Here is a 24,816-nt window from a genome sequence, read left to right as displayed (position 1 = left end):
AAAAAAAACAATCTGTAAAATTAAACTGGTAACGTTAGTTAGAAATAGTGTAGGCCTCATTTAATGAATAAAAGTCTCTTCCCCCTCTTTATCCATAAAGCATAAAAATATCTTAAATGTTTATATAAATTCACATTTTATTATAATGTCTGTGCAGTGAATTATTGTGTATGCTCTAAAAGGACAGTATGTAACAAATAGTCAAATGCATTATTGTCTAAAGATATATGGCTGATATACATAGTAAAATATATTGTCAAATAGTACCCTGCTATATAAATAGTAAAATGATAGTAAAATTGAAAATAAAAACGATATTATAGTTTTACTCTGTAATACGTTCATTACAGCTAAATGCTTTGGTGTCAAGCAATAATGGCCTAATCATCTCACTTTAATGGTTTTAATTTTGTTGTTATCATAAGAAGAAAAAGAAAAAAACTACTCGTCCCAACATGCCCCTCACATCTTGCTGCACAGCCAATGGGGGAGATTTTATTTTGGCGCTGAGACAGAGGCCTCAAGCAGAGGGGCTTTTGTTACAGCTAGAGGGAGGGAGACGGCTATAATAAAATATATGGGAGCCAAATTTCCCTAGGTCTGCAGGAGCATCCCGCAAAAAAAACGGGGCCTCTCCCGATTCCACAGCCACACATCCTATTATGGGGATCGACATACGACTGATCTAGCCCCATTTCTTTCCAAACAACGGATTCGATTAAAAAAACCGTGGAGTCATAGGTCTTTGTGTTGATATATTTATGTTAACTGCAGCAGGAATCCAGTTTATTTGGTGTATTTGTTTAGAATGGAACACGCTGAAGGTACAGACGCTTTTATTCTACCGCTGTTTCGATGCTTCGTTTCATAATATCGCGTTGAATCCAAACAAGCGCTGCATGCATTTCTGCTTTTGGTTACAGTAAAGCAATGGTTTTCATCGCACCTTCTCCTGATGGGAATGTAATATGGCCAATTTGATTTAAAGGGGCACGGGCAGCCATGTTGGCATGTTCGCATTCACTTCTTCAGTTTTTGAGGCTCTCCGCATGATGCAATTTACTAACAAACAATTTTGCATCAAAACGAATGTTTAAAATATTCCCCGGTGCTAAACCAAAGATGTACGTGTGTTAATGTTTTCCCCATGTACACACATTAGCACATCCGCTAACGCCGCCTTTCATATAATGCAGCGACATTACACGGGTCCGCTTTACAAGGATGTTGGGAAAACAGGATTTGTTTTTTTTTAACTACACAATAACTTAATTTTGTTTATTTGTGGCCCATATAGCATTTACACTAAGTTGTGTGTGTTTATACATGAACAGTATGCTTATATCGGCTCTGTTTTGTTATCCAGAAAACGCTAGCAGGCTAATGTTAGCCAACTGCTGGTCATTGCAGGTTTGTTTCTTTGACATGAAACACAATATTACAGCTTGGTTTGTTTAGAAACAGTCTTTTATTGTTATGTGGCATTGAGTGATGTGGTTTATGTGATTAATCAAAGTCTTAAGCGGGTTTTATTTCTGTTCTTACTGGGCAGACAAAACAAGCAAAATAGACTAAATAAACATTGTTTTGATGGTCATTGTTTTTGGCCAGCTGGCATAGTGTACTTCTAATTAAAGAGAGAGAACCTTATAAATGAATGAGAAATTCAAAAGATGATTTAATTTAATTACATTAATATTGTTGTAATGCATTGTTTACAAATACAGGGAGTAGAGGGAATGTAGTATGAGGAAAATTGTATTGGACATGTTTGATTTGAAGTAAATATGCCAAACAGGCTGTGTGATTTCAATCTAAACTTTCTAATTTAAGTTCCCTCTCTAAATTCTGGGAAAGTTGGCATAACTTGGAGTATACTAGAGTAAACTTTATCCCTTGGGAGGGCGATTGCAGCGTTGCAGAAGCAGCCTAGTACCCTCTCAGACTTATTTTTCACAAAGCATTAACCACAAATTCTTGACCCATTTTGTCTCGAAATAAACTTATTAAATAGTTTAATAAACATTATTGCCTAGAGCAATGTTTCACAAATGTGATCAGATGAGGTAACGTTTTTTATGCGTCATAAACACATTTTGTCTGTTTCTCCTCATTATATCAGCAGGCCCTGTAAGAAAAAGGGAAACTTAAGGATGCTGGAGCAGAACAATGGATTTCTCCTTCTCTTTCATGCAAGGGATCATGGGAAACACAATTCAGCAACCCCCTCAGCTTATTGACTCCGCCAACATCAGACAGGAGGATGTCTATGAAGCCATCAGTGACCCAGGAGATGATGGAGGACAGCAAAACTTTGAGTCTCCTTTGGAGTCAGGCTTTTCTTACCCTGCTGAAGACCTCCCAGTTATTACAAACGGTTACCCAACGGGCGTAGGTACCTATGAGCAACAGGCCAAGTTTGCCTTGTACTCTCAGTTCCCCAATGGCTCAGCCAATGGCTACGGTGCCATACGAAACTATGGCGATCACGGTTTGCTGCTCGGTGAGGGCACAGTATTGAGACCCCCAGTGGTCCAGGAGAAACCACCAACGCACATCTCACCTCCGCCTCATCCCCATCATCATCACCAGCCTCATCATCCTCCTCACCATCACCACCATCAGCAGCAACATCACCCACATAACCCTCCACTGTTACCTCACCATCATCACCCACCTCCTGTCTCTCACTTAATGCCTCACGTGTTGCCGCCCCCTCCTCCCTTGCTCTTGCCCTCTTCTCCACCCCTCATGTCACCTCAAGAAAGCACCGTCTCCAACCCCACTGTGCAATCTACCAACACTCCAAAAAAGACCAGCTCCCCAGAGATCAAAATAAAGATCATTAAGACCTACCAGAACGGCAGGGAGCTGTTCGAGTCCTCACTGTGTGGGGACCTGCTGCAAGAGTTTCAGTCCGGCGAGGCTTCAAGGAGAAGACATGAGCAGAAGAAAGAGAAGAGGAAAAAGAGAAGCAGCAGGCATGGTGCTTGTCACGAAGAGGAGAGCCAGCAGCCATGCAAAGGCATGGAAGAACAGTCCAGTGTTGTCCACAACCCCGCACAGCCCAGCGAAGGTCATGTTGCGTTCAGAGAAGAGCAACCTTCTTCAACCCTCAAAAGCCCCAAAGCAGAACCCAAGGAACAGAAAGTAAGTTTCATATTTTTGACGTGTTTATAGGTGTTTCCACTTAGGAAGATGTGGAAAAAGTCTTGGGAATCTCTGGTTTTATGAGATGCTTACTGTTCTTGTTCATCCAAGACAATCTTGTGTTCTTGTTTAGGTCGAGAAGCACTTTCCTTCGGTCATCACTAGCACTGGCTCATGTCAAGAGTATGAGATCGGTGACTTGGTGTGGGCTAAGGTTGGGACGTATCCTTGGTGGCCGTGCATGGTGTCATCAGACCCTCAGTCAAACGTTCATATACGTCTTAATACGAGAGGTAACTTATCTACTACAAGTACATATTGTTAAGGTTGGAATACTCTACACAAATCTATCTGAACAGATTTTAAAACACTTTGTATCATACACTTGCCGACTTTGAAAATGGTTACATGGAAAAACTGGCCATCGTAAGGCTAATTCACTCTGCACCGACAGACGCCAACTAGGCTTGCTGCGAAAGTCTGTGTTGCCGGTATTTCCGGTGTTCAGCCGCAACACCATCACTTGCCCACCACGGCACCAAAAATCATTTAGTTCAGTTAGAGAACAGACACTACAATTAAAAACTGAACATGTCTGCCCAATTCAGCGTGAGCTGAATGAGAGTCGCAGCAGGAGTCAGATTTCACCTCACTTCGCCCATTTAACTGACAAGACAAAGGCGGAAGATTTGGTTTCAAAGCGAAATGTAAAAGCGCCTATTTAAGCGATTTTCCACATTATACTGTTTTGTTGTGTTTTTCATTAAGAATAATAATGAACCCACTATTCAAGCAACTGCAGCCCCTGAATTGGCATTATTCAAAAGCAAAAGTAAAATGCACACGTGCATTCATAATAGTGCATGTCCACTGGCGCTGAGTGTGTGTTCGCGTTCAACTTCCACTGGAATTAATTGAAAATCACAAAAGCTAACCAATTCCACCAGACGCTGACAGGGATAACGCATTGATCCAACTAAACCCGACAAACGTGTCCGTTGCCATTGGTTGGCCAATGATGGTCCAATGTGAGTTAGTCCATATGTTACCGGCAAAGTGTGAAATCCCGGTATTGTATAGAATTCTTAGGCAATGTATAGAATTCCTGATGGTTTTTGCAAAAAATACATTACCTAATTCTATACATTACCTAGGCATTCTATAGAATGCCGGATTACACACTTTGCCGGTAACATATATACTAAATAACTGAGGATCACACACTACCAGAATTTCAAGTCGTTCCAAAGAACAAACTCATGCAAAAACATTTGCCCCATTGCTAGGAGATGCATGACAAATGTAAATAATACATGTTCTAAAATCAGCCCAAAATATTGAACATGTTATGAAATCAAGAAACTGAACCTAAAAAATCTTTGCCCATCAAACGCTACACAATTTTCTGTGAAACCTGTCAACTCTGATTGTCTCAAATCTGCAGACTGGCTCTGAATTTCGCAACTAGTGTCAACTCCTCCAGACTGTAAATCGGGAAATTTGGAAAAAGTCATGTAGGGCATTTCAGTTACTAATTCTACTGGCTTGCTTAAAATTTATGTTTCTAATATCTTGCTTCCATGGTTCCTGAAAGGTATTAAGGAATACCATGTGCAATTCTTTGGGAGTGTCCCTGAGAGGGCCTGGATACATGCGAAAAGAATTGTGGTGTACCAGGGTGAGAGCCAATTTGAGGAGTTGCAAGCAGAAACACTCCGGAAGACAACCAACCCAACAGAGAAACAAAAGGTATCCCATACCTCTACATTTGGTGCCCTCCTTTCTGTGGTCATTTCTGAGTGCTCATTCTGTGGTTTATTTATTTTATAGTTGCTGAAGCCTCAGTCACAGAAGGAGCGTGCCCAGTGGCAAGTGGGTGTGGGTCACGCTGAAGCCGCACTGCAGATGACACGAGAAGAACGCAACGAGACCTACACCTTCATCTACATCGACAAGGAACCAGGTGCTGCTGGTGCTGCTGCTGCTGAAACTGAAACTGAAACTGTGACCTCACCTAGGGCAACTGGTAAAAACCGGCCTGAACGCAAGCAAAGACGCTCTAAAGGCAGTGCTGGAGCCAAAGAGGAGCCTGTGCCTCGTCGGCAGCAGCCGCGGAGGCAGTGCAGCATCAATAGTAGTGGGGAACCATCATCTCCCAATCAGGGAGAGGATGATATGGACCAAGAGCAACCCCGTAGCCCACCAAAACCAGATCCCTACCCACAGGAACCCTCCCCACCTCCAGTCAGGACACCTTGGAGGACCGCTGCAGCCCGCAAGCTCCTCCCGCTCTCCATTACCATGAAGAAACTCAACGTGGAGATCATAAAGTGCGACTGGCAACTCCCAAAGCAAAAGGTGGACTTACCTAAGACGACAGAGAGTGAGGAGAGGCCCAGCGATCAGGTTCAGTCACCTGAGGTAAGAATGGAAAAAATGCTACAGTTATTTTTACAATACAGACCGTCATGTCAGTTTCATAAAGAAAAGCGTAAATCAAACGTCGAAACGTAATTTAAAAAATGTGTAATTAAATAGCTACAATTTCTTCAGTCTGAACACTAGTTCCCCACAAGTAACTACAACTATACAATAAAGTAAAAATATGAAATGTCTAATGAAATGTATGTTCGGTTACACTTTAGTTTAGGGTCCAAATCTCACTACTAACTAACTATTAACTACGACTTTTGCCTCAAACTCCTAATTTCTGCTTATTATTTTTATTAAGGTAGTTGTTAAGTTTAGGTATTGGGAAGGATTAAAGGAGAAGTTCACTTTCAAAAAAACTTTTGCTGATAATTTACTCACCCCCATGTCATCCAAGATGTCCATGTCTTTCTTTCTTCAGTCGCAAAGAAATTAAGGTTTTTGATGAAAACATTCCAGGATTTCCCCCCATGTAATGGATTCTATTGGGACCCAAACGGTAGAAGGTCCAAATGACAGTTTAAGTGCAGCTTCAAAGGGCTTTAAACGATACCAGACGATGAATAAGGGTCTTATCTAGCGAAACGATCGGTCATTTCCAAAATAAATAAAAAAGTTTAAGTTTTATAAGCACAAACGCTCGCCTTGCTCTGTTCTGTGATGCGCGTTCGTGACGTCACGTAATACGCAATTACGTTGAAAAGGTCACGCTTGAAAAATTTCTGTCCTGAAGAAAATGTTCTTTTTGGCTTTTTAATATTAAAACACCCAGGATACGCACACGAAATGGGCATTTTAAACGATAAACTGACACAAATACATTTGAAAATGTGTATATGGTCCTCCTTCCGCACATTTGTAAACGCGTCAAGCGTGACCTTTTCAACGTAATTGCGTATTACGTGACGTCTTCAACGCGCATCACAGAACAGAGCAAGGCGAGCGTTTGTGCTTATAAAACTTAAACTTTTTTATTTATTTTGGAAATGACCGATCGTTTCGCTAGATAAGACCCTTATTCATCGTCTGGTATCGTTTAAAGCCCTTTGAAGCTGCACTTAAACTGTCATTTGGACCTTCTACCGTTTGGGTCCCAATAGAATCCATTACATGGGGGGAAATCCTGGAATGTTTTCATCAAAAACCTTAATTTCTTTGCGACTGAAGAAAGAAAGACATGGACATCTTGGATGACATGGGGGTGAGTAAATTATCAGCAAAAGTTTTTTTGAAAGTGAACTTCTCCTTTAAGGGATGTAGAATATGGTCATGCAGAATAAAGTATTAATATGTGCTTTAAAAGTATTGGAGAATTGGACCCTAAACTAAAGTGTTACCGTATGTTTTTTCACATGTAATTTTACATTTTTTCAACAGCAGATGTGTTGTTACTGTTAACTAAAATTAAAACCAATCAAAAAAACTTGTTAATCAAAATTAAGCTAAAATAAATATCAGATTAAGATCTTTGACTTAATAAACTCAGAGAAATAGATATGAACTAACTGAAATAAAATAAATGTAAATCAAAATAAAGCTTGCTAAATAGAAATACAAAAAAACTAATCACCAGCACTAAAACTGAACTAAAATTAAAATGAAATCTGAAAATATAAAATCAAAAGGGAACAGAAAATATTAAAAAATACTATAGTAAAATTAATACTAAAATAACACTGGCTATTTGCATAATAACTAGTGCAACTTAGTATACTAATTTTATAAGTTTGTTATTATGTTGGTTTTGCACGTATATTTTTACACCCACATTTGCCAATATTAGCTAGCTTGCCCATCTGACTCATTTAAGCCAGGGAATACTAACTAGATGATAACTTTTCAGTTAGCTAGTCTAGAATAAACGTCACCAAATTTGCTTTGAAGCGTTACTCATCCAGTATAATGTATTAAGTTTGTTTAAAATGTTGTCAATGTACATGCAAAGCTATTATAGCCTACAATTCAGTTAATTACTAAGCTGCAACTAGCGAATTATGGCTCTGCGCTCACTCTTCATGCATGCTGCTTAAGAAGAAATTGCACCTTTTCTGACAAGCAGTCGTTGGTAGATAAAAAAAAAAAAATCTCAATCTCTTCCACAATAGGGCTCCAGTGATAAAGCAGAAGCAGAGACGTGTTCCAGTGAAGAGGAGCGAGCTGCGTCTCCCTTAGGCTGGAGTGACCAGGAGAGCGCCGAGCACACTTCAGCAGAGCAGTCCACAGGTATTTATGAGTCACACAAACTCCCTTTGACAGAGATATTCAGATGTCCTTTGCAGTATAAGTCTGATCTACATCCTCTGTGTGTGTGATGCCAGAGAGAAAGCAGCAGCGCCGGTCAGTGCGAAGCCGTTCAGAGTCGGAGAAGAGTGTGGAACCAGTGCCAAAAAAGAAAGTGAAGAAAGAACAGGTAGAGCGCATACATTTGTACTATTAAATTATTTAAAAGTGATGAATCCAACAAACCCACTGCATTTATTTGTTTTCACCACCTACGTAGTTTCACTAAAGGAATGATCCAAATCAGATCACGATGCAAACCTGTTATTTATATATTTATAATTATCTATCATGTGTTTTTGGAGAACGTTATTTGCACAGAACAATTCCTCGTCTTACGGGCAAGTTCTGAATGCTCAATCATGGAGAATACAGCAGACTACTACAGTCTGACTGACATATTGTACAGCATCACTCCACCACTGCAATCCAGACACTTGAATCGGCTCTTAAAATAATGAAAGAATTTTTACTATATTATTACTGATGCCATGACTGAAAGAAAATGTAAACAAACATCACTTTTAAAGATAATTAAATTTTTGCAACATTTATTGCATCTGGTAAACAGCCCTGACTTTTGTTAAAAGGCAATCTGTAATTGGCTAAACTTGCAAAAAAAGGTGCCGTTTGGGCTAAAAAGATGCACAGTTAAATGAAATGCATAGATAGCACCTGTTCATAATACTAGCAGAAAAGTGACGTGATGGTTAGTGAATTAAAGGGGAAATCTTATAACAAACATGCCTTTTTATTCTGCAGGCTGAAACAGCACCTCAGATGGATTTCAGAACAGGGTCGCAAAAAGGTGCTTGACACTGCAAGATGAATTTTACATTTAAGTTTTTCTAAATTGTTTTCTTAGATGTAATGTTTTAAATGGTCAGCCTATAAATTCATTCATATCAATACCCCACTACTAACATTCCTTCAATCCTGTAGGTGCCAGCGAGATCTCAGACTCGTGTAAACCACTGAAGAAACGCAGCAGAGCGTCTACTGATGTGGAGATGGCCAGCTCACTGTACAGAGATACTTCTGATTCTGACTCCAGAGGCCTCAATGACCCACAGGTCAGACTAGACTCAAAAATACAGTCACAGTACTAGCGGGATCTGTTGATTGACACCTTGGGTTACACAATTGTTATGACAAATTTGTTAATTTGAATATTTAGCATGTTTTGTAGCCAAATGACATATGGGCTCTGGCTTTAAAGTCACATTTTTGCATCCATTTGCATCCATGGTAGACCGGATTTGGGAAGCGATCGGACAGTCCTGCTACAGTAGACGCTGACGGATCTGATGCGCAGTCCGTGGACTCCAGCCTGTCCCGTCAGGGAGGAAATTCCTCAAAAAAGGACACAGTCTGCCATGTGAGCACTATAAACACTTTTTATATAACATTATATATAATGAGACAATATACTGTTCAAAAGTTTGGGGTCGGCTTTAAAAATATATATATTTTCTTTACATTTTTGAACGAAGTCTCTTATGCTCACCAAGGCTGCACTTATTTGACCAAAAATACAGTAAAAACAGTAATATTGTTACAATTTAATAGAACTGTTTTCTATATTAATATATTTTAAAATGTAATTTTTTCCTGTGATTACTCCAGTCTTCAGTGTCACATGGTCCTCCAGAAATCATTCTAATATGATGATTTGCTGCTCAAGAACCATTTCTTATTATTATCAGTGTTGAAAACAGTTGTGCTGCTTAATATTTTTGTGGAAACTGCGATGCATTTTTTCAGGATTATTTAAATAGAAAGTTCAAAAGAACAGCAATCATTTGAAACGTCTGTACTGTTGATCAATTTAATGCATCCTTGCTGAATAAAATTATTAATTTCTTTAAAAAGAAATGGACTAACCCCAAACTTTTGAACAGTAGTGTATTATATGACAGTGATATTACCTTCAATACATTACATTTTATTTGACTGTCACTGTATCGCATCTAAAATGTCTTTAGGTGATACTTTATTTGAAAGATGACTTCATTCTGTTGTTTATCGGTGCTAAAAAAGTTATCACTAGGTTTTGCAACAGCTATTTTATGTGGCTTTGGTTTATAAGAGGTCGCAGCAGATCAGCATCCTATGGAAGCTTGTTTCCACCATGGAATTTAAATTAATTAATTGTGACTTTTTTTGTCTCGCAATTGTTAGTTTACATCTAGCAATTCTGCAGTTTATCGCAGTTTGTGACTATATAAGTTTGGTCACACTTTAGATTAGGGTCCAATTCTCACTATTAACTACGACTTTCCTAATGACTGCTTATTAATAGTTAGTAAGGTACTTCAGTTTAAGTATTGGGTGGGATTAAGGGATGTAGAATATGGCCATGCAGAATAAAGCATTAATATGTGCTTTATAAGAACTAATAAATAGCCAACATCCTAGTATGCATGCTAATAAGCAACTAGTTAATAGTGAGAATTGGACCCTAAACTAAAGTGTTACCCCAAGTTTTAGATCTAAACTCTGAATTACGAAAAATAAATCTTGAGCAATATAAACTATTACTAAAAAATCATAATTGTTAAATGTAACAATTGCAAAAATAAGTAAAGTTTACAAGCTTTCATAGAAATGTAAAATAGTAGATTAGATTTTGAATGACTCTTTCAGGTGTAATAAGAATCTTCTGTTGTGGTTCTTCTGTGCGATCTCACAGGTGTGTGAAACATTCGGGGATTCTTTGGTGAGCTGTGAGGGAGACTGCAACAGGCTGTTTCATCCAGAGTGTATGGGATCTAACAGTGCAACAGAGGGTGAACTACTGTGTCCAGAGTGTAAGACAGGTGAGCAATACATCTGAAGCTGTAATCAGTTCAACAACCCACCAATAACGTTGAAAAAAAAAGGATCTCTATACAATGCAATATCTTAATGTGAATAGATTCAAAAAGGTCATTATTAATTTTTTCTGAGAATTTGAATTTTGAATTGAAGTGTTTTTGAATAATTTGCGGAGTCTAATCTGTTTGTCGCCGTCACTTTCTCCAGGTTCCCACCCTTGTTTCTCCTGCAAGGACATGGAGGGTGACGTTAAGCGGTGTTCGGTGAACGGTTGTGGCCGTTTTTACCACGATACCTGTGCCCGCAAGTTCACTGGCACCACCACCGATACTAGAGGCCTCCGCTGCCCTCAGCACAGCTGTGCCACGTGCTGTCTCGACAGAGACCTTCACAAAGCTTGCAAAGGTACGCCACAGATATATTGAACTTATTCATTGTATTTTACAGAAGCATTTTTCTGAAACATAGAGAAACATCGGCCAGCCTCAGTTTATCTTTTTTCTTTTAGGCCGTATGATGCGATGTATCCGCTGTCCGGTGGCTTATCACACAGGAGATGGCTGTGTGGCGGCTGGCAGTGTGTTGATAACACCCCACATCATCATATGTAGCAACCACTCCAGTTCCAGGAAGAACGGACACTTTTCCTCACCTGTAAACGTAGGCTGGTGTTTCATCTGCGCTCGAGGTACGTTTAGCCTGACATTCTCCGGTCCTTGCGTAATAGCTAATGTCAGAATTACTGAGTTGATTAGATTTGTGTGTTCATTGTATCACACTTTAAATGACATTTAAATGAGTTCTTGTCAAAACATAGTGAATGCAACACTTTTTAACAGTCTTCACACCACATTAGAATCTCTGGTGTCATGCTTTGCAGTGTTCAATGTTCCTTCTCTTTAAGAGTAGGACACTAATGTGACCTCTGACCTCCTCTCTTGTCATCTAATCCTTTACTGTTAGATGTACTGTGTGTTCGTGATCCATCAGATCATGTTTGTTTCCTACTAATTAGTAACATTTTAACTGTCTGTGATTCTTCTGGGGAAGGACTGAGATTGAATTCAAAATTTAATATCTAATTTTGAACTTTTAAAATAAAAAAATAAAAAATCATCATTAATAATTTAAGACATTCCAGTGAGCAATTAATGAGCATATTTTAATTTATTTGTTTTGTAAATGGTAAATATTATATATATATATATATATATGTATATGTATGTATATATATATATATATATATATATATATATATATATGTGTATATATGTGTGTGTGTGTGTGTGTGTGTGTGTGTGTGTGTGTGTGTGTGTGTAAATTTAGAAATTAAATGTTTAATATCAGACCTAAAGTTATATCTAGTTTAATTTAATTAAAAAATCCATTTTAAATGAATTGGTAATATTGAGTGATACCAAATATGTTAATATCTCTAAGTTAATGTCAATGAATGTGTTCAATAAAGAATCTTACTGCAGTTTTTTAATACGTCTATAATATGCCTAGACCTAAACCCCCAAAAATAATCAAGATTTTCATGCGTAAATGGGTATTTTTAATGCACTGATTTTGGATAGTGTTTTGCTGCACATGTAAATGCACTCAGCGTTGGTTTATTAAAATATACACGTTAGTGAAAATCACTGATTGCATCTTCAAGTTTTGAAATGATCAGATTCAGACACCTTCCCACTTTTGTAGAAGATATCTAACACATTAATTTCTCCAGGAACTAATTGGTAATGCTAAACTGAATTTGTCTTTGTTGGCATGGGAGCAGCTGCATGTCATTTGATCTTTAAAACCAATATTTGTCATTATAAAACCTATGTCATTAAATGAGTTAAATCTGTCATTTACTCACCCTCATGTTGTTCCAAACTCGTTTCACTTTATTTCTGAAATGCAAAAAGAAGAATGTTTTGGTTGTTGTTTTATTCCCCCATGCACTTGCAATTGAGGACTGAAGTTTAAGGTCAAATAAGAATCAATAGTACCATAAACATATCATGAAAGTAGTCTCTATGGCCATGCTTGCACAGCAACAAAATACAGTTGTCAGTTCTGTATTTAAGTCTTTAATACGGTCACACACAATTCAGTTATTTATGGGAGTAACAAGGTCATTCTGAGCGAACTCACACTTGTAAATTTCAGGACTCACAACTAGGCTTGCTGTGTTACACTCAGTGTTACAATTGCTGTGTTGTTTCGCCGTACACCAATTACATAACTCCGCCCCCACTCTCATACAAGGAACTCAACAATTATAAACTGAAAGCATCTGCTCCATACAGCACGAGCTGCAGAGTCGCAACAGGAGTCAGATTTCTCTTATCATGTGATGAGAATAAGGAGAGATGACTGACAGAATGATGGCGGAGGATTTGGTGCGCAACAGATCCTGAGCATCGTTGACATCTCTTATCTTGTAGCCTAAAATGTGCGGTCTGTACCGGCGTTCCCTATACACAGAGGACATGTTATCGCGAATTTGAAAGCTAAAGTATAAAGCGAATGCACATTCAAAAGCGATTTCAATAACTCACATATTGATATCGGCTCCTTGATGCCCACAAATTATGTTATAACTAACAGTTTGAATGTAGCCTATGTTGCCTAAGTCTGCTGAAGCCATATCTGTGCGAAACGCATTGAAATTTAAGTCTTTATTCACTCAAAGATAGGTTTGGAGCAACATGAGGATGTATAAATAACTCAATTTACATATTTGAATGAATTGTTCATTTGGCTAGCATTAAAAGCAGAAAACTGCAAGAAAGAATTGTTTTTCCAGAACAAATTATATCCAGCTAATCCCTAAAGCTCCCACTCTAACTCTGCAGTATTCCTCTTTAGACTCTCCTTTTTTGTGTTCTCTTTTCAGGACTACTTATTTAATCACGTGTCTTTTTTTTCCTAATGTGTGTTTTCTGGAATCATGGGTAGTTTCATTACTCATGACTTTTCCTGTTTGTCTCGTGTAGGGCTTTTAGTGCACGACCATACTGACACCATATTAAGTTCATATACCTTTAAGTCGCACTACCTTCTGACTGAGTCAAATCGTGCTGAGTTGATGAAATTACCTATGATTCCTTCTTCTTCGTCAGCTACCAAAAAGAATATTGGGAAAGGTAAAATCATGTTTTCTTGGTTTATGTAGTTTGCCATCTGTATGCTTTCACAGCTGTCTTATTGCTACTTTTTATTTATTTGTTTATTTTTTGGGGCCATTTTATTGCTCTTTATTTTACACCATCACGCTGCTTCTAATGCACATAGTGGGCTTGAAATAACACGCAGCAACAAATATCTTAAATTTTCATAGTTCTTTACTTAAAAATCAGATAGCAGCCTTTTTAAATTAATTTGGATTAACAATTTTTGGAATAGAAGGCACCGTAAGTCAAATCTTTGTCTACCTATAAATGCTTCTAACAGATTTCTGGGAATTTAACTAGGTTATGATATGTCATGTAATTCATGTTATTCTGAGTCCGTAACACAGTCCGGCTTAGCATTAATTGCTTGGCTTGTTTTGCTTGAGCACAATTATACCCTACCTCCCTCTGAACATAAACATATTTTGGATGGCAATTTTAATAGAGCCAACAGCAGGGTCCCGGAAGTAAAAAATTCCATTCATTTTGTCCATAGAGAAATAGATTTTTTAAACATCTTGAGCTCCAATGTTTCTGTTAAAGCTAGTCAGTGAGATATCAGTTTGACTTGACATTAAAAAAAAAAAAAGAAATTTACTCACCCTGGTGTTGTTTTAATGCATTATGCCTTTTTTTCTTTTTCGGACCACAAAAAGGGACATTTAAAAAAAAATATCTTGCTTGCGCCCGTCCATATTATGGCAGTGAATGGTGACCAGCATCAAGCTTTTAAAAGATGCAGCAAAAGTATCACAAAATGGTCGTGCAACACGTGTCGTATATCCCTCATGTTCTGGGGGTGTAAGATAGGGTTTGCGAAAAAACTAACTGACATTGAATGTATTATTTAACGAAATACTTACCTTGGCTGTTGGTTGTCTGTGCACAGCGTGCGTTCGTTCGTAGACTCCATTAGCGCCGCAGTTCACTCTGAAGTTGTGAGAAATCTAGATTAATAAAAATGTGAAATCAGTCTTGATTTCTCACAATCTCAAAACGTCTCATGAACGCACACGTTGCACAGCCGTGCACAGAAGACCAACGACCAAGGTTAGGATTTTCGTTAAATACATAAACCCTATCATATACCACACATGGGATATAAGACGCACACGTGTCGATGGGACCGTTCTGTTATACTTTTGTGGTGCGACAAAGGGCATACTGCATTAGAACAACAGCAGGGTGAGTAATGTAAATGTAAAATTAATAGTTTTTGTGCTTTTAATTAGTTTATGTATATTGTACCTTTTAAAAATATTTGATCTATGTAATTTGTGATGATTCATGGGATGAGTTGTTCATTCCCTCATAAATGAAATTCTAAATTTTTTTGCTTAAATGAATATGATGTTGTGATTCATTTAAAGCTGGTTGGTTTGTTTCAGTAAGGTTCAGAACTCTTTAAGAAGTTTTTTTCAAATCCCTCTGGAGAAAATGAATCGGAAGAACACTCCCGGAACCAAAGAGGCTGGAAAAGTGGGCGCTCACTGATTCGCTCCTTCCTTTGCTGTCCATCAGCCCTATTTTTCTTGTCAGTCAAACCAAGCATTTTAAATGACACCATCCAAAATACATGCTCTGTGTCTACTGGTGTACTGCAGGTGATGTTAATGCGGACAATCAGTCAGTGTGCATCACGGCATGTTTCCCATAGTTCCCCCCCTATGATCATTCACTATTGGCTGCTTATTTAATCACCTGGCACAAAAAAAAAAGCACATTAACAATGGTGAAAGGTGTTAGTCATCAAACCCTGTCTTCTGAGCCTGTCAAATTGAACTTCAAATTGGCATTTAGAATCTAAACGTATACGTTGAAGCACTTCAGAGGCGTATGTTGATCTCAGAGGAAATGTAACTGTCTGATTCTGACATGCTCATGGATGAGGTTTGTGGAATACCGCCTTATTGGGAATGGACAAGCATGTGGTGATACTGTGGGCCCGTTTATTCGATTCTGTGTTTATGTGCGTGTGTGTGCTTGTCAAAAAAGGAGGAAGACTGTTGTGTTGTGAGGCCTGTCCCGCCTCATTCCACCCCGAGTGCTTGAACATGGAGATGCCAGAGGGGACGTGGCTGTGTGGGGAATGCAGAGCGGGAAAGAAGCCTCACTATAAGCAGATAGTCTGGGTCAAGCTGGGCAACTACAGGTACGTCCGTTCAACTGTTGAATAGTCTCCTACATTGTATTTTACTAAACTTAAGGCATGTTCGTGGCACAAAAATGTATATTTTTTTAAATTGCACCAAAGATATTCAAACAAAATTTGATGCAGAATAATCTAGAATATAGTAAATGCATGATATTTATATAATAATTTAATAATAACTAAATGTATGATTTTGTTTAAAAAAGTATATTTTTTAAATAATATAATTTAAAATGTAATGCATTAAAAAAATCTGCCTCTAAAGCAATTTCTGACTTTGGTTCACCACGATTTTATTTGTAAAATTTTTGATGGGTGTTTTGTTTTGAAAATTTAGAATTTATGTGAATAGGTCCATAAAAATGGCTTGATGACAACCGTTTAAAATAACTTTTTGTGTCACAGCTGTGATATTGCTATTGAAATTTGCTATTGCAGAGGCAAATAGCACAGGCAGAGTTCTACAGGTGCGTCTCAGAAAATTTGATTGAAAAACAATTTTTCATCAATTATTTAAAAAAGTGAAAATGCAATATATTTTAGACTCGTACCACATAAACTAAACCGCCACCGCTTTGAAGACCAAGTATTGAGTCCATAAATGAACATTGTACTTTTAAGAACTTCAGAACTATTTTCTAATCGTAAATCCTTTTTTTTTATTTTTTTTTATTTTTATTGATTGATCTTAGGAAATATTCTAATATTTTGAGATACTGGATTTTTGATTTTCATGAGCTGTAAGCCATAATCATCGAAATTAAAACCAAAAAAAAGGCTTGAAATATTTCACTTTGGTTAATGTATCTAGAATATATGAAAGTTTCACTTTTTGAGTTAAATTCTGAAAAAAATTAACTCTTCCACGATATTCAAATTTTTTGAGACGCACCTGTTGAATGGAATGTCCCTCTGCCTGTACTCATCCATACACCCCTGTATTGAGCTTTGATTGGACAAACATTTGGACACGCCTTCGAGTGCAACATGAGTCATCAGCATTTTTGTTTTGTTTTCCAAGAAGATAATGTCTAAATTTCAACTGTGTGACCAGTGAATGAGTTGTAGAGTTAATGTTGATGTTGAACCATGTGTAGGTGGTGGCCTGCTGAGATATGCAACCCTCGCCTGGTTCCCTCCAACATCCAGAGCCTCAAGCATGACATTGGCGACTTTCCAGTCTTTTTCTTTGGATCACATGACTATTACTGGATAAACCAGGGCAGAGTTTTCCCATATGTTGAGAGTGATAAGAACTTTGCTGAGGGGCAGGTTGGCATCAATAAGACATTTAAAAAAGGTGAGATACTAGATCATTTCAGTGGAGTTTTATTATTCTTTTATATTAATTAGCCATATGTTGCATGTAAAGGTGATGACTTGAATAAATGTCCAGCTAAATTGACTTCTACATTTTTTTGTGTGTGTGTAAAGCACTTGAGGAGGCAGGAAAAAGGTTCCAGGAACTAAAAGCACAGCGAGAAACCAAGGAGGCCCTCGAACAGGAGCGCAACTCTCGCAGACCCCCACCGTACAAACTTATCAAGGTACACGATCTAGTTCAAATCCTCTATCTATGCAAAAATTTGTTTTTCAGCAGGTGTTAGTGATATCACAATACAAGTATTTGGCTGGAGAGTTCTTTTCATTTTACATAACCATGTTGTAATATCTTATTTTTGTTTTGATAATCAAGTGACTTATGAAAGGGATTTTTTTTTTAATTGTAATATTGTTTATACAGCACAGTATAAACTGTATTTAGCTATACAGTTTATAGTTTGCTCTGTAACACTTTACATTAAGGTTTAATTTGTTAACATTTCTTTACTACATTAGTTAACATGACCTAACAATGAAAAATATTTCTAAAGCATTTAATAATCTGTTAATGTTAATCTCAACATTAAATAATACGGGATTAAAATCAAACGTTGTATTTGTTAACATTAGTTAATGAACCTGAACTAACATTAACAATGAACAGGTTTTTTTTATTAATTAATGTTAACAAAGATTAATAAGTACTGTAACAAATGTATTGGTCATTGTTAGTTAATATTAGTTAATGTGTTACCTAACCTTAACTAATGGAACCTTATTGTAAAGTGTTACCGTTTGCTCTATAAGAAATATTGTATTTTATTTGTATTTGTATATATAATCTCTAATAATCTGACCTATTGCTTGACATTTCTACTGGCAAATGGTACCATAATACATGGTCCATTTTGTATACACCTTTCATATTAATTACTCTACAATGCGACTGTACAAAAAAAGCAAAAATCATATTAAAACACACTAAAGTTCTTTATTCTTGTCCTTGTTTCTTACCTCAGTCCAATAAGCCAGTTGGGAAGGTGCAGTTGCACGTCGCTGACCTCTCAGAGATCCCACGTTGCAACTGCAAACACTCAGATGAACGTCCGTGCAGCCAGGACTCTCAATGCTTGAACCGCATGCTGCAGTACGAGTGCCACCCGCAAGTCTGTCCCGCTGGTGACCACTGCCACAACCAGTGCTTCTCCAAACGCCTCTATCCCGACACTGAGGTCATTAAGACCAGCGGCCGAGGGTGGGGCCTAAAGACCAAGCAGGACCTCAAGAAGGTGAGAGTCTAATAGCACTAATGGCCTGGATCTTTAATTCAGAAAAGTTATAAGTTCAAATCTGAAATGTCTGTGAAATAAATAAAATCTTAAGTGTTGTAAATTCCTATAGTGACTAAATATTTCTAGGTATGTTCCAGGGTTATTATAAAACCAAAACTATTAAAATATTTGTGTTAATTGAAATAAAGTTAAAATAAAATGTTAGATAAATAAAAAAATGTAAATGTTGCATTGACAACTAGCTTAAAAGGATAGTTCAGCCAAAAAATATTCAATATTCTGTCATTTACTCACCCTTAAGTTGTTCCAAACCTGTTTGAATTTCCAAACAGTTGATGGGGCCCCATTGACTTCCATAGTATATATTTTTTTCCTATACTATCAAAGTCAATGGGGTCCGTCAACCATTGACTTTCAATTTGACACCTCAAATTGTTCCAAACCTGTATGAATCTTTCTTCAATTGAACACAAAAGAAGGATTCATACAAGTTTGGAACAATTTGAGGGTGAGTAAATGATGACAGAATTTTTATTTTAGGGGGAACTATACCTTTAACCACTGAAATGATTAACTGGAAACATAATTTAATAATAATATTTAAAAAATAATAGTAATAAATAATTACAAAAACATAAAACAAAGTTACTAATAATTGAACAAGTTCAAATGAAAACTAAAAAAATGTAAAAAATAAAAGCTAATTTAAAATATTAATACATAGTACTATAGTAATAAATAATTAGTAATAGTATGTAAAAATACTAAAATAACACTGTTTTGCTCAGCTCAAAAATATTTCATAGGTCAGAAATTGCTGTTGGTGAGAGTAGTATTTATAGTATTTTTTAAGTAAATGTAAGAAGAATACTCTTTATTTATGTATTTATTTATTTATTTTAGAGATGGTGGCCTGCTTTTCAGAACTAAAAAAAGAACATGAAAAAATAAACAAATTGCAATTTTATTTACCTCTTTCACATAGCCCAATATCTTGAAATATCACATTATTATTATGAATTATTTTTGTGTCTAATAAATTAAATAAATAGATGTAATTTAATTTATGTTGAACAATTAATTCAGGTTTTCTTACTTTTGTGGAATGTCTAAAATAATCTGTGTGAAATATTTAAACTTCATTATGTGTTTTAGGGGGATTTCGTCATGGAGTATGTTGGGGAACTGATTGACTCAGAGGAGTGCAAGCAACGAATACGAAATGCTAATGAGAATCATGTGACCAACTTTTACATGCTGACCCTCACAAAGGTACCACTGTTTCATGTCCAGTTTGTGCATGTCACATTATAACGTCATCTCGGCTGTATTAAAGTCAGCCCTCCTGTGTTTCTCAGGATCGTGTGATTGATGCTGGACCCAAAGGGAATTTGTCACGCTTTATGAACCACAGCTGCAGTCCCAACTGCGAGACTCAGAAGTGGACCGTGAACGGAGATGTGCGGATAGGACTCTTCACTTTGTGTGATATCGCTGCTGGTAAGAAATACTACGTATTTTCTTTGAAAAAGTGACAAAATGTTTGTTCAGAAGCTAATTGACAATCATGTTTTCTTCAGACACAGAATTGACCTTTAATTACAACCTGGACTGTCTGGGTAATGGGAGGACATCGTGCCACTGCGGGGCCGAGAACTGCAGTGGATTTCTTGGAGTCAAGCCCAAGGTAAAGCCTAATTGAAGTAGACAGGAACACATGCAGTGCTTACCCACGATTTCCTGTTGCACCATTGACAATTCTCTGAAGTTTCCAATAGCTCAGGTGTATTTGCGCTTTATTTAACTCTAGTTTGATGTTTGTTTTTCTCTTGGTTCCTTGTCCTTTTCTTTTTCTATCATAATCATCATCATCATGTCCATCTTAAACCTTGTTTCACTTCCTGTAGAGTGCAGTGGTTATGGAGAGGGAAGAGAAGGTGCGCAATGCTAAACTCAAGCCCAAGAAGCGCAAGCTGAAGACGGAGAGCAAACAGACTCATGAGTATTACTGCTACTGCTGTGGAGAGAGAGGAGAGCTGGTCATGTGCGACAAAAAAGATTGCCCGAAGGCCTACCATCTCCTCTGCCTCAACCTGACTAAACCTCCATACGGTACGTGCGGACATCACTTCAGCTCTTCTTGTCGACTGAGAATTTCACAGTAATGCTTCCTGAGGTGACCAATGCTGCCACATTCTGGATGGACTCTTGTTACATTTAGATTTCCATACCATTAATGTCTAAAATATAAATCAGGTTTGGGCAACTTCAATCCTGCAGAGTTAAGCTCCAACCTCCTGATGAAACTCCCCTGCCTGTAGCTTTCTAGTAATGCTGTAGACATAGATTAGCTTGCATGTGTGTTTGATTAGGGTTGGAGTTAAAGTCTGCAGGACTGTGGACTGAATTCGCCCATACCTGATTTAGATCAATTTCATTAGGGGCCCACTAGGGGGCCTCAGCAAACTTCCATGGGGGGGGGGGGGTGTTTTAACTGTTTTAATAGTTAAAAAATCATATATTGTGATTTCTGGATTTTTTTTTATTTAGATTATGTCTCTCACAGTGGACATGCACCTACGATGACAATTTCAGACCCCTCCATGATTTCCAAGTGGGAGAACTTGCAAAATAGCAGGGTGTTCAAATACTTATTTTCCTCACTGTATTTAATACACTGCCAGGCCAAAAAAGTCACTGTGTTTGCATTTAAATAGGCAAATGCTTAAGAATCTATTATTGGATTATTATGTTTCTAGCATTTTTGGCAACAGTTCTTCTAACCCTAATTGATGGCAAGACAATTCAGTCAGAAGGAGATGTTGCCAATATTAATCTATTAAATGGAAAATGATTTTCCAGTATGAGAGTAGCAAAGGTTCTCTTGAGCTGCTTTCCTGTTGTGTGATTGATGTGTTTCTTCTGTTTTCCTCAGGGCGATGGGAATGCCCCTGGCATCAGTGCAGCGTGTGCCAGCGCGCCGCCGCCTCCTTCTGCCACTTCTGCCCCGCCTCCTTCTGCCGAGAGCATGAGAGAGGACAGCTGGCAGTGTCTGCCCTGGACAACCGGCCCTGCTGCTCCAACCACGACCCCCAGAGACCCTTAGGGCCTCAGGCTAACACTAGCCAGCTCGCTGTAAAGAAGGAACTGATGGAACCCGGAGAGGAAGGGGACGACGGCAACGAGGAGGAAGAGGACGACGACGAGGGGGGAGAGGGAGAGTGAATGGGCCAAAGCACCAAGAAAACGTTGAAAGCCACTTCAAAGTACATGAAAGTTCAAACTACAGTAGATACATGCAGCTAGCTGGTCCACTTTTCATTAAAAGCAAGTGGACTTGACAAACTGGTTTGATTCATTCCAAATCTACAGCAGCTGATATGAATTTTTCAAACATATCACAATTTACGGCCTCATGTCAAATTCATACGGGCTTGTATAACAATATAAGCGACTCACTTCTGGTTTTATAAGCAAAAGCTCACAGCTAATTCTCACTGTTTTTTCAGACGTGCTCCGTTTCGGCAAAAAAACACACTCGGTTTAAGCGACGCCTTTCAGTGGCAAAGTCAGTTTCCACATCTATGGTACTTTAGAAACACGCTATAAACACTTTAAACCAAGAACTTTATTTATGTACCTCATGTAAATAGCAAAGACTGTTGTAATATGTGTCGGGCGCAACCATTCGCCCCCCCTCCAGTAGGATTTCACTACATGTCTGAATATGAGCCTGTCCTGATAACATCAAGAAAAAAAAAAGATCGATTCAAAAGACATACGAGGTTTGTTCAACTGCCCCCCTCCTCCCCAACCCCCCCCCCCCCCCCCCCCCCCATTCCCGTGAGTTTGTGATTTGTAAGATATATAATCATTAATATATTTATGTCGATGTTTACATCCATTCACAATGTACAGTATTATTCATCTGTATTAGTCAATTTGATATCACTAATCGTGTTGTTGTATATGTGCCCTTTTTGTCAGCAAAATGACATAATTGCTTGGCCGGTACTGTATTGCCCTCATCTTTCGGGTCCATTGAGTAAAAATTCAGAGTTATAAGTGTTAGAAATAACTATCGGTCACCCGAGAAGATCAGTTCCGACGTGTCCAAACGGTAACGTTTGATGGTGTAGTGTTAAGCCACATATACTCCAACACTGCCATGTGTCTTAAACAGATATTTACCATTGTGAGTATTGAACAGGTGCCAGTGTGTAATATCAAATACGAGGAACCCATATGTTTCCGAGCAGCGCTAGTTGTGAGACTGTGAGTACAATCTTTAAATAATGTGATTTTTTTTTCAATTTTTCTAATTTTTTTTGTTTACATTTGTTTCAGAGTGTAAATATAATCAGATTTACTGTTTTTTTTTATTTTCGATCGTATTTCACGCCTCGTATATTGCTGTACTCATTTCAAAGGTATCAAACCGTACCTTAACCGCACACTTTGGTTTATCTTCTTTAGCATCGTTCTTCGATTGCGTTCGGTTGTAACGACTCGCGCTTCTTTGCTAAAAACCGAACCGTGGGATGTAGTGGGAGGGCTGTACGGTTTACGGCAGAGTGTAGCATATTCCTCTCTGTGACTTGTTCTTAATGTGAATCTACTTAACTCAATAGCTTTGATGCCTGTGCTGTAAAGTGGAACTGTTACTCTCTTGTCACTGGTAGCTGTGCAGTCGTGCTGTGCCACAGTTTGCACGGATGAAGACTCGACCTCGACGGCTTCGGCACATGGGCTTTGTATACTTACTCGTTAGTCATTTCACATGAACGCTTTTATAGACCACAGTACAAGTATTATACGTGATGGCACCACCAGTATGTTTGTCACTTTATGGAAAGGAGGGAAAGCGCTGCAAGTTTCATTTTACTTGAATCGTGTCCATTTTGCCTTTTGTTCATTTCTGTATTTATTGTTTTTCGGTCTCGAAATGGAGCGTTGTTGGTGGATATCTGTACTGGATCCTTGCATCCGACGGCAAATTTAAGGAATTCTGACGATTTGACTGCCAAACTGAGATTTGTATGTTTATGAAAATAATGTGTGCTCTTACTTGCATCTGCGTCTTTGAAACATGGAAGGCATTTTGAGTCTCTTTTGCTTGTTTATGTTCTGATATGCGATATTTTTATAGTTTACATTTATTTTTATATAGCTTACTCTTATTTTTTAGAATTCATAGGCACTTTTGTTCCTGAAAATACCAATATTTGCCCTTATGTTTATGATTAAAAATATCAAGAAAATGCAGTTGGCGGGATGCAAAGCACAAGTTTGTTTTGCTTGGTCATTGTTGGTACTATTTTTACTCATTTTAATTTTCTTTATATGGCCTTTTTATTTTATTTTTTACATGTTTAATCGGATACGGATGATAACTAGAATTTGCCAGTGATATTTCTACAGTTTTTTTTTTCCCAGCGACATTTGTTGTTTATGCAGTGGTTCAAAAACTGATCTGACTGTAGATGATTTGTTGCTATATCGATTTTGCCGCATCAAATGTTAAAAGTGTATTACCTCCATTGATTCCAGTGTTTGGTGTCAGTGCACTGTACTTTGTGTACATTTTTTTTTATGTGTATTTGAAGGTGTCATTATCATTTTGTGCTATCCGAGCATGTTGTGTTGGTTAACTAAATTTACTAAAGGTGGTGTCCTACCAGCTTACACTTTGATTTCTGTGTACTGATTTCACATTCCTGTTTACTAATTCTTGCTACTGAGTTACAGAGTTTGTGTAAAGTTAAGTGTTCTTGTAATATTTTTCACCATGCGCATTGAATCACATTACACACTCCACCTGAATAAAACGTATCCTAAATGATATGGCTTGGGTAGAATGTATGTCCTCTCCAAGTTTTCTAATGATGTAGAGATTTCTTTGGCTATGTTATGTAGCCTATGTCATTGCATTGTGTAAGAGAATGATGCTTGATCAATTGTACATAATAGAAAGCGAAAAAAAAAAAAACAAAAAAAACAACTTCATTGTCATTATATTGTAGTGTCATAAGAATGCTTGTAATATTGCTTCTGAATGTTTGTGAACGTAGAAACATTTTGTACATTTCTTTTCTTGTATTTTATTTGACCAACTTTTGAGATGTATTTCTTCAGAATTCATAATTTATTCTGAGAGTACTTTAAGCGACATTCCACAGATTTAAACGTTTTCAGACTTGCCTGG

The 24,816-nt window shown here is 37.7% G+C and overlaps 1 protein-coding gene across 7 annotated transcripts; it reads left to right on the top strand.

Moving 5' to 3' along the window:
• Positions 1-485: 485 nt before the first annotated feature.
• nsd3 (nuclear receptor binding SET domain protein 3) lies at positions 486-24,453 on the top strand. 7 transcript variants are annotated; one of them, XM_084104630.1, is made up of 24 exons: positions 486-824; positions 1,367-1,410; positions 2,123-3,150; positions 3,284-3,443; positions 4,745-4,899; positions 4,981-5,571; positions 7,686-7,803; positions 7,899-7,990; positions 8,623-8,668; positions 8,803-8,933; positions 9,113-9,238; positions 10,553-10,679; positions 10,885-11,082; positions 11,186-11,365; positions 13,668-13,817; positions 15,840-15,996; positions 17,094-17,296; positions 17,431-17,543; positions 18,339-18,608; positions 19,767-19,883; positions 19,970-20,111; positions 20,192-20,298; positions 20,519-20,723; positions 21,547-24,453. In XM_084104630.1, the coding sequence occupies exons 3-24, from the start codon at positions 2,170-2,172 to the stop codon at positions 21,834-21,836; spliced, it is 4,659 nt and encodes a 1,552-aa protein (XP_083960756.1). In that variant the 5' UTR covers positions 486-824; positions 1,367-1,410; positions 2,123-2,169; the 3' UTR covers positions 21,837-24,453. The 7 variants fall into 7 exon arrangements, with proteins under 7 accessions (XP_083960756.1, XP_083960759.1, XP_083960755.1 ...); XM_084104627.1 differs by having other exon boundaries at positions 689-824; positions 2,126-3,150; XM_084104633.1 differs by lacking the exon at positions 1,367-1,410 and having other exon boundaries at positions 503-824; positions 13,794-13,817.
• Positions 24,454-24,816: the final 363 nt, after the last annotated feature.

This window comes from Abramis brama (assembly GCF_963993115.1).
Source record: "Abramis brama genome assembly, chromosome: 25".
NCBI classification, from domain to species: domain Eukaryota; kingdom Metazoa; phylum Chordata; class Actinopteri; order Cypriniformes; family Leuciscidae; genus Abramis; species Abramis brama.
Note: the sequence above shows the minus strand (reverse complement) of the source record. Positions and strands in the feature narration are given on the sequence as shown.

Bases quoted from the DNA above. Each gene is read 5' to 3' on its own strand.
- nsd3 (XM_084104630.1), top strand. From the start codon at position 2,170: ATGGATTTCTCCTTCTCTTTCATGCAAGGGATCATGGGAAACACAATT. The intron at 9,239-10,552 runs GTGAGCACTATA...GCGATCTCACAG, and splicing joins AAAAGGACACAGTCTGCCAT to GTGTGTGAAACATTCGGGGA. The intron at 20,112-20,191 runs GTAAGAAATACT...TGTTTTCTTCAG, and splicing joins TTTGTGTGATATCGCTGCTG to ACACAGAATTGACCTTTAAT.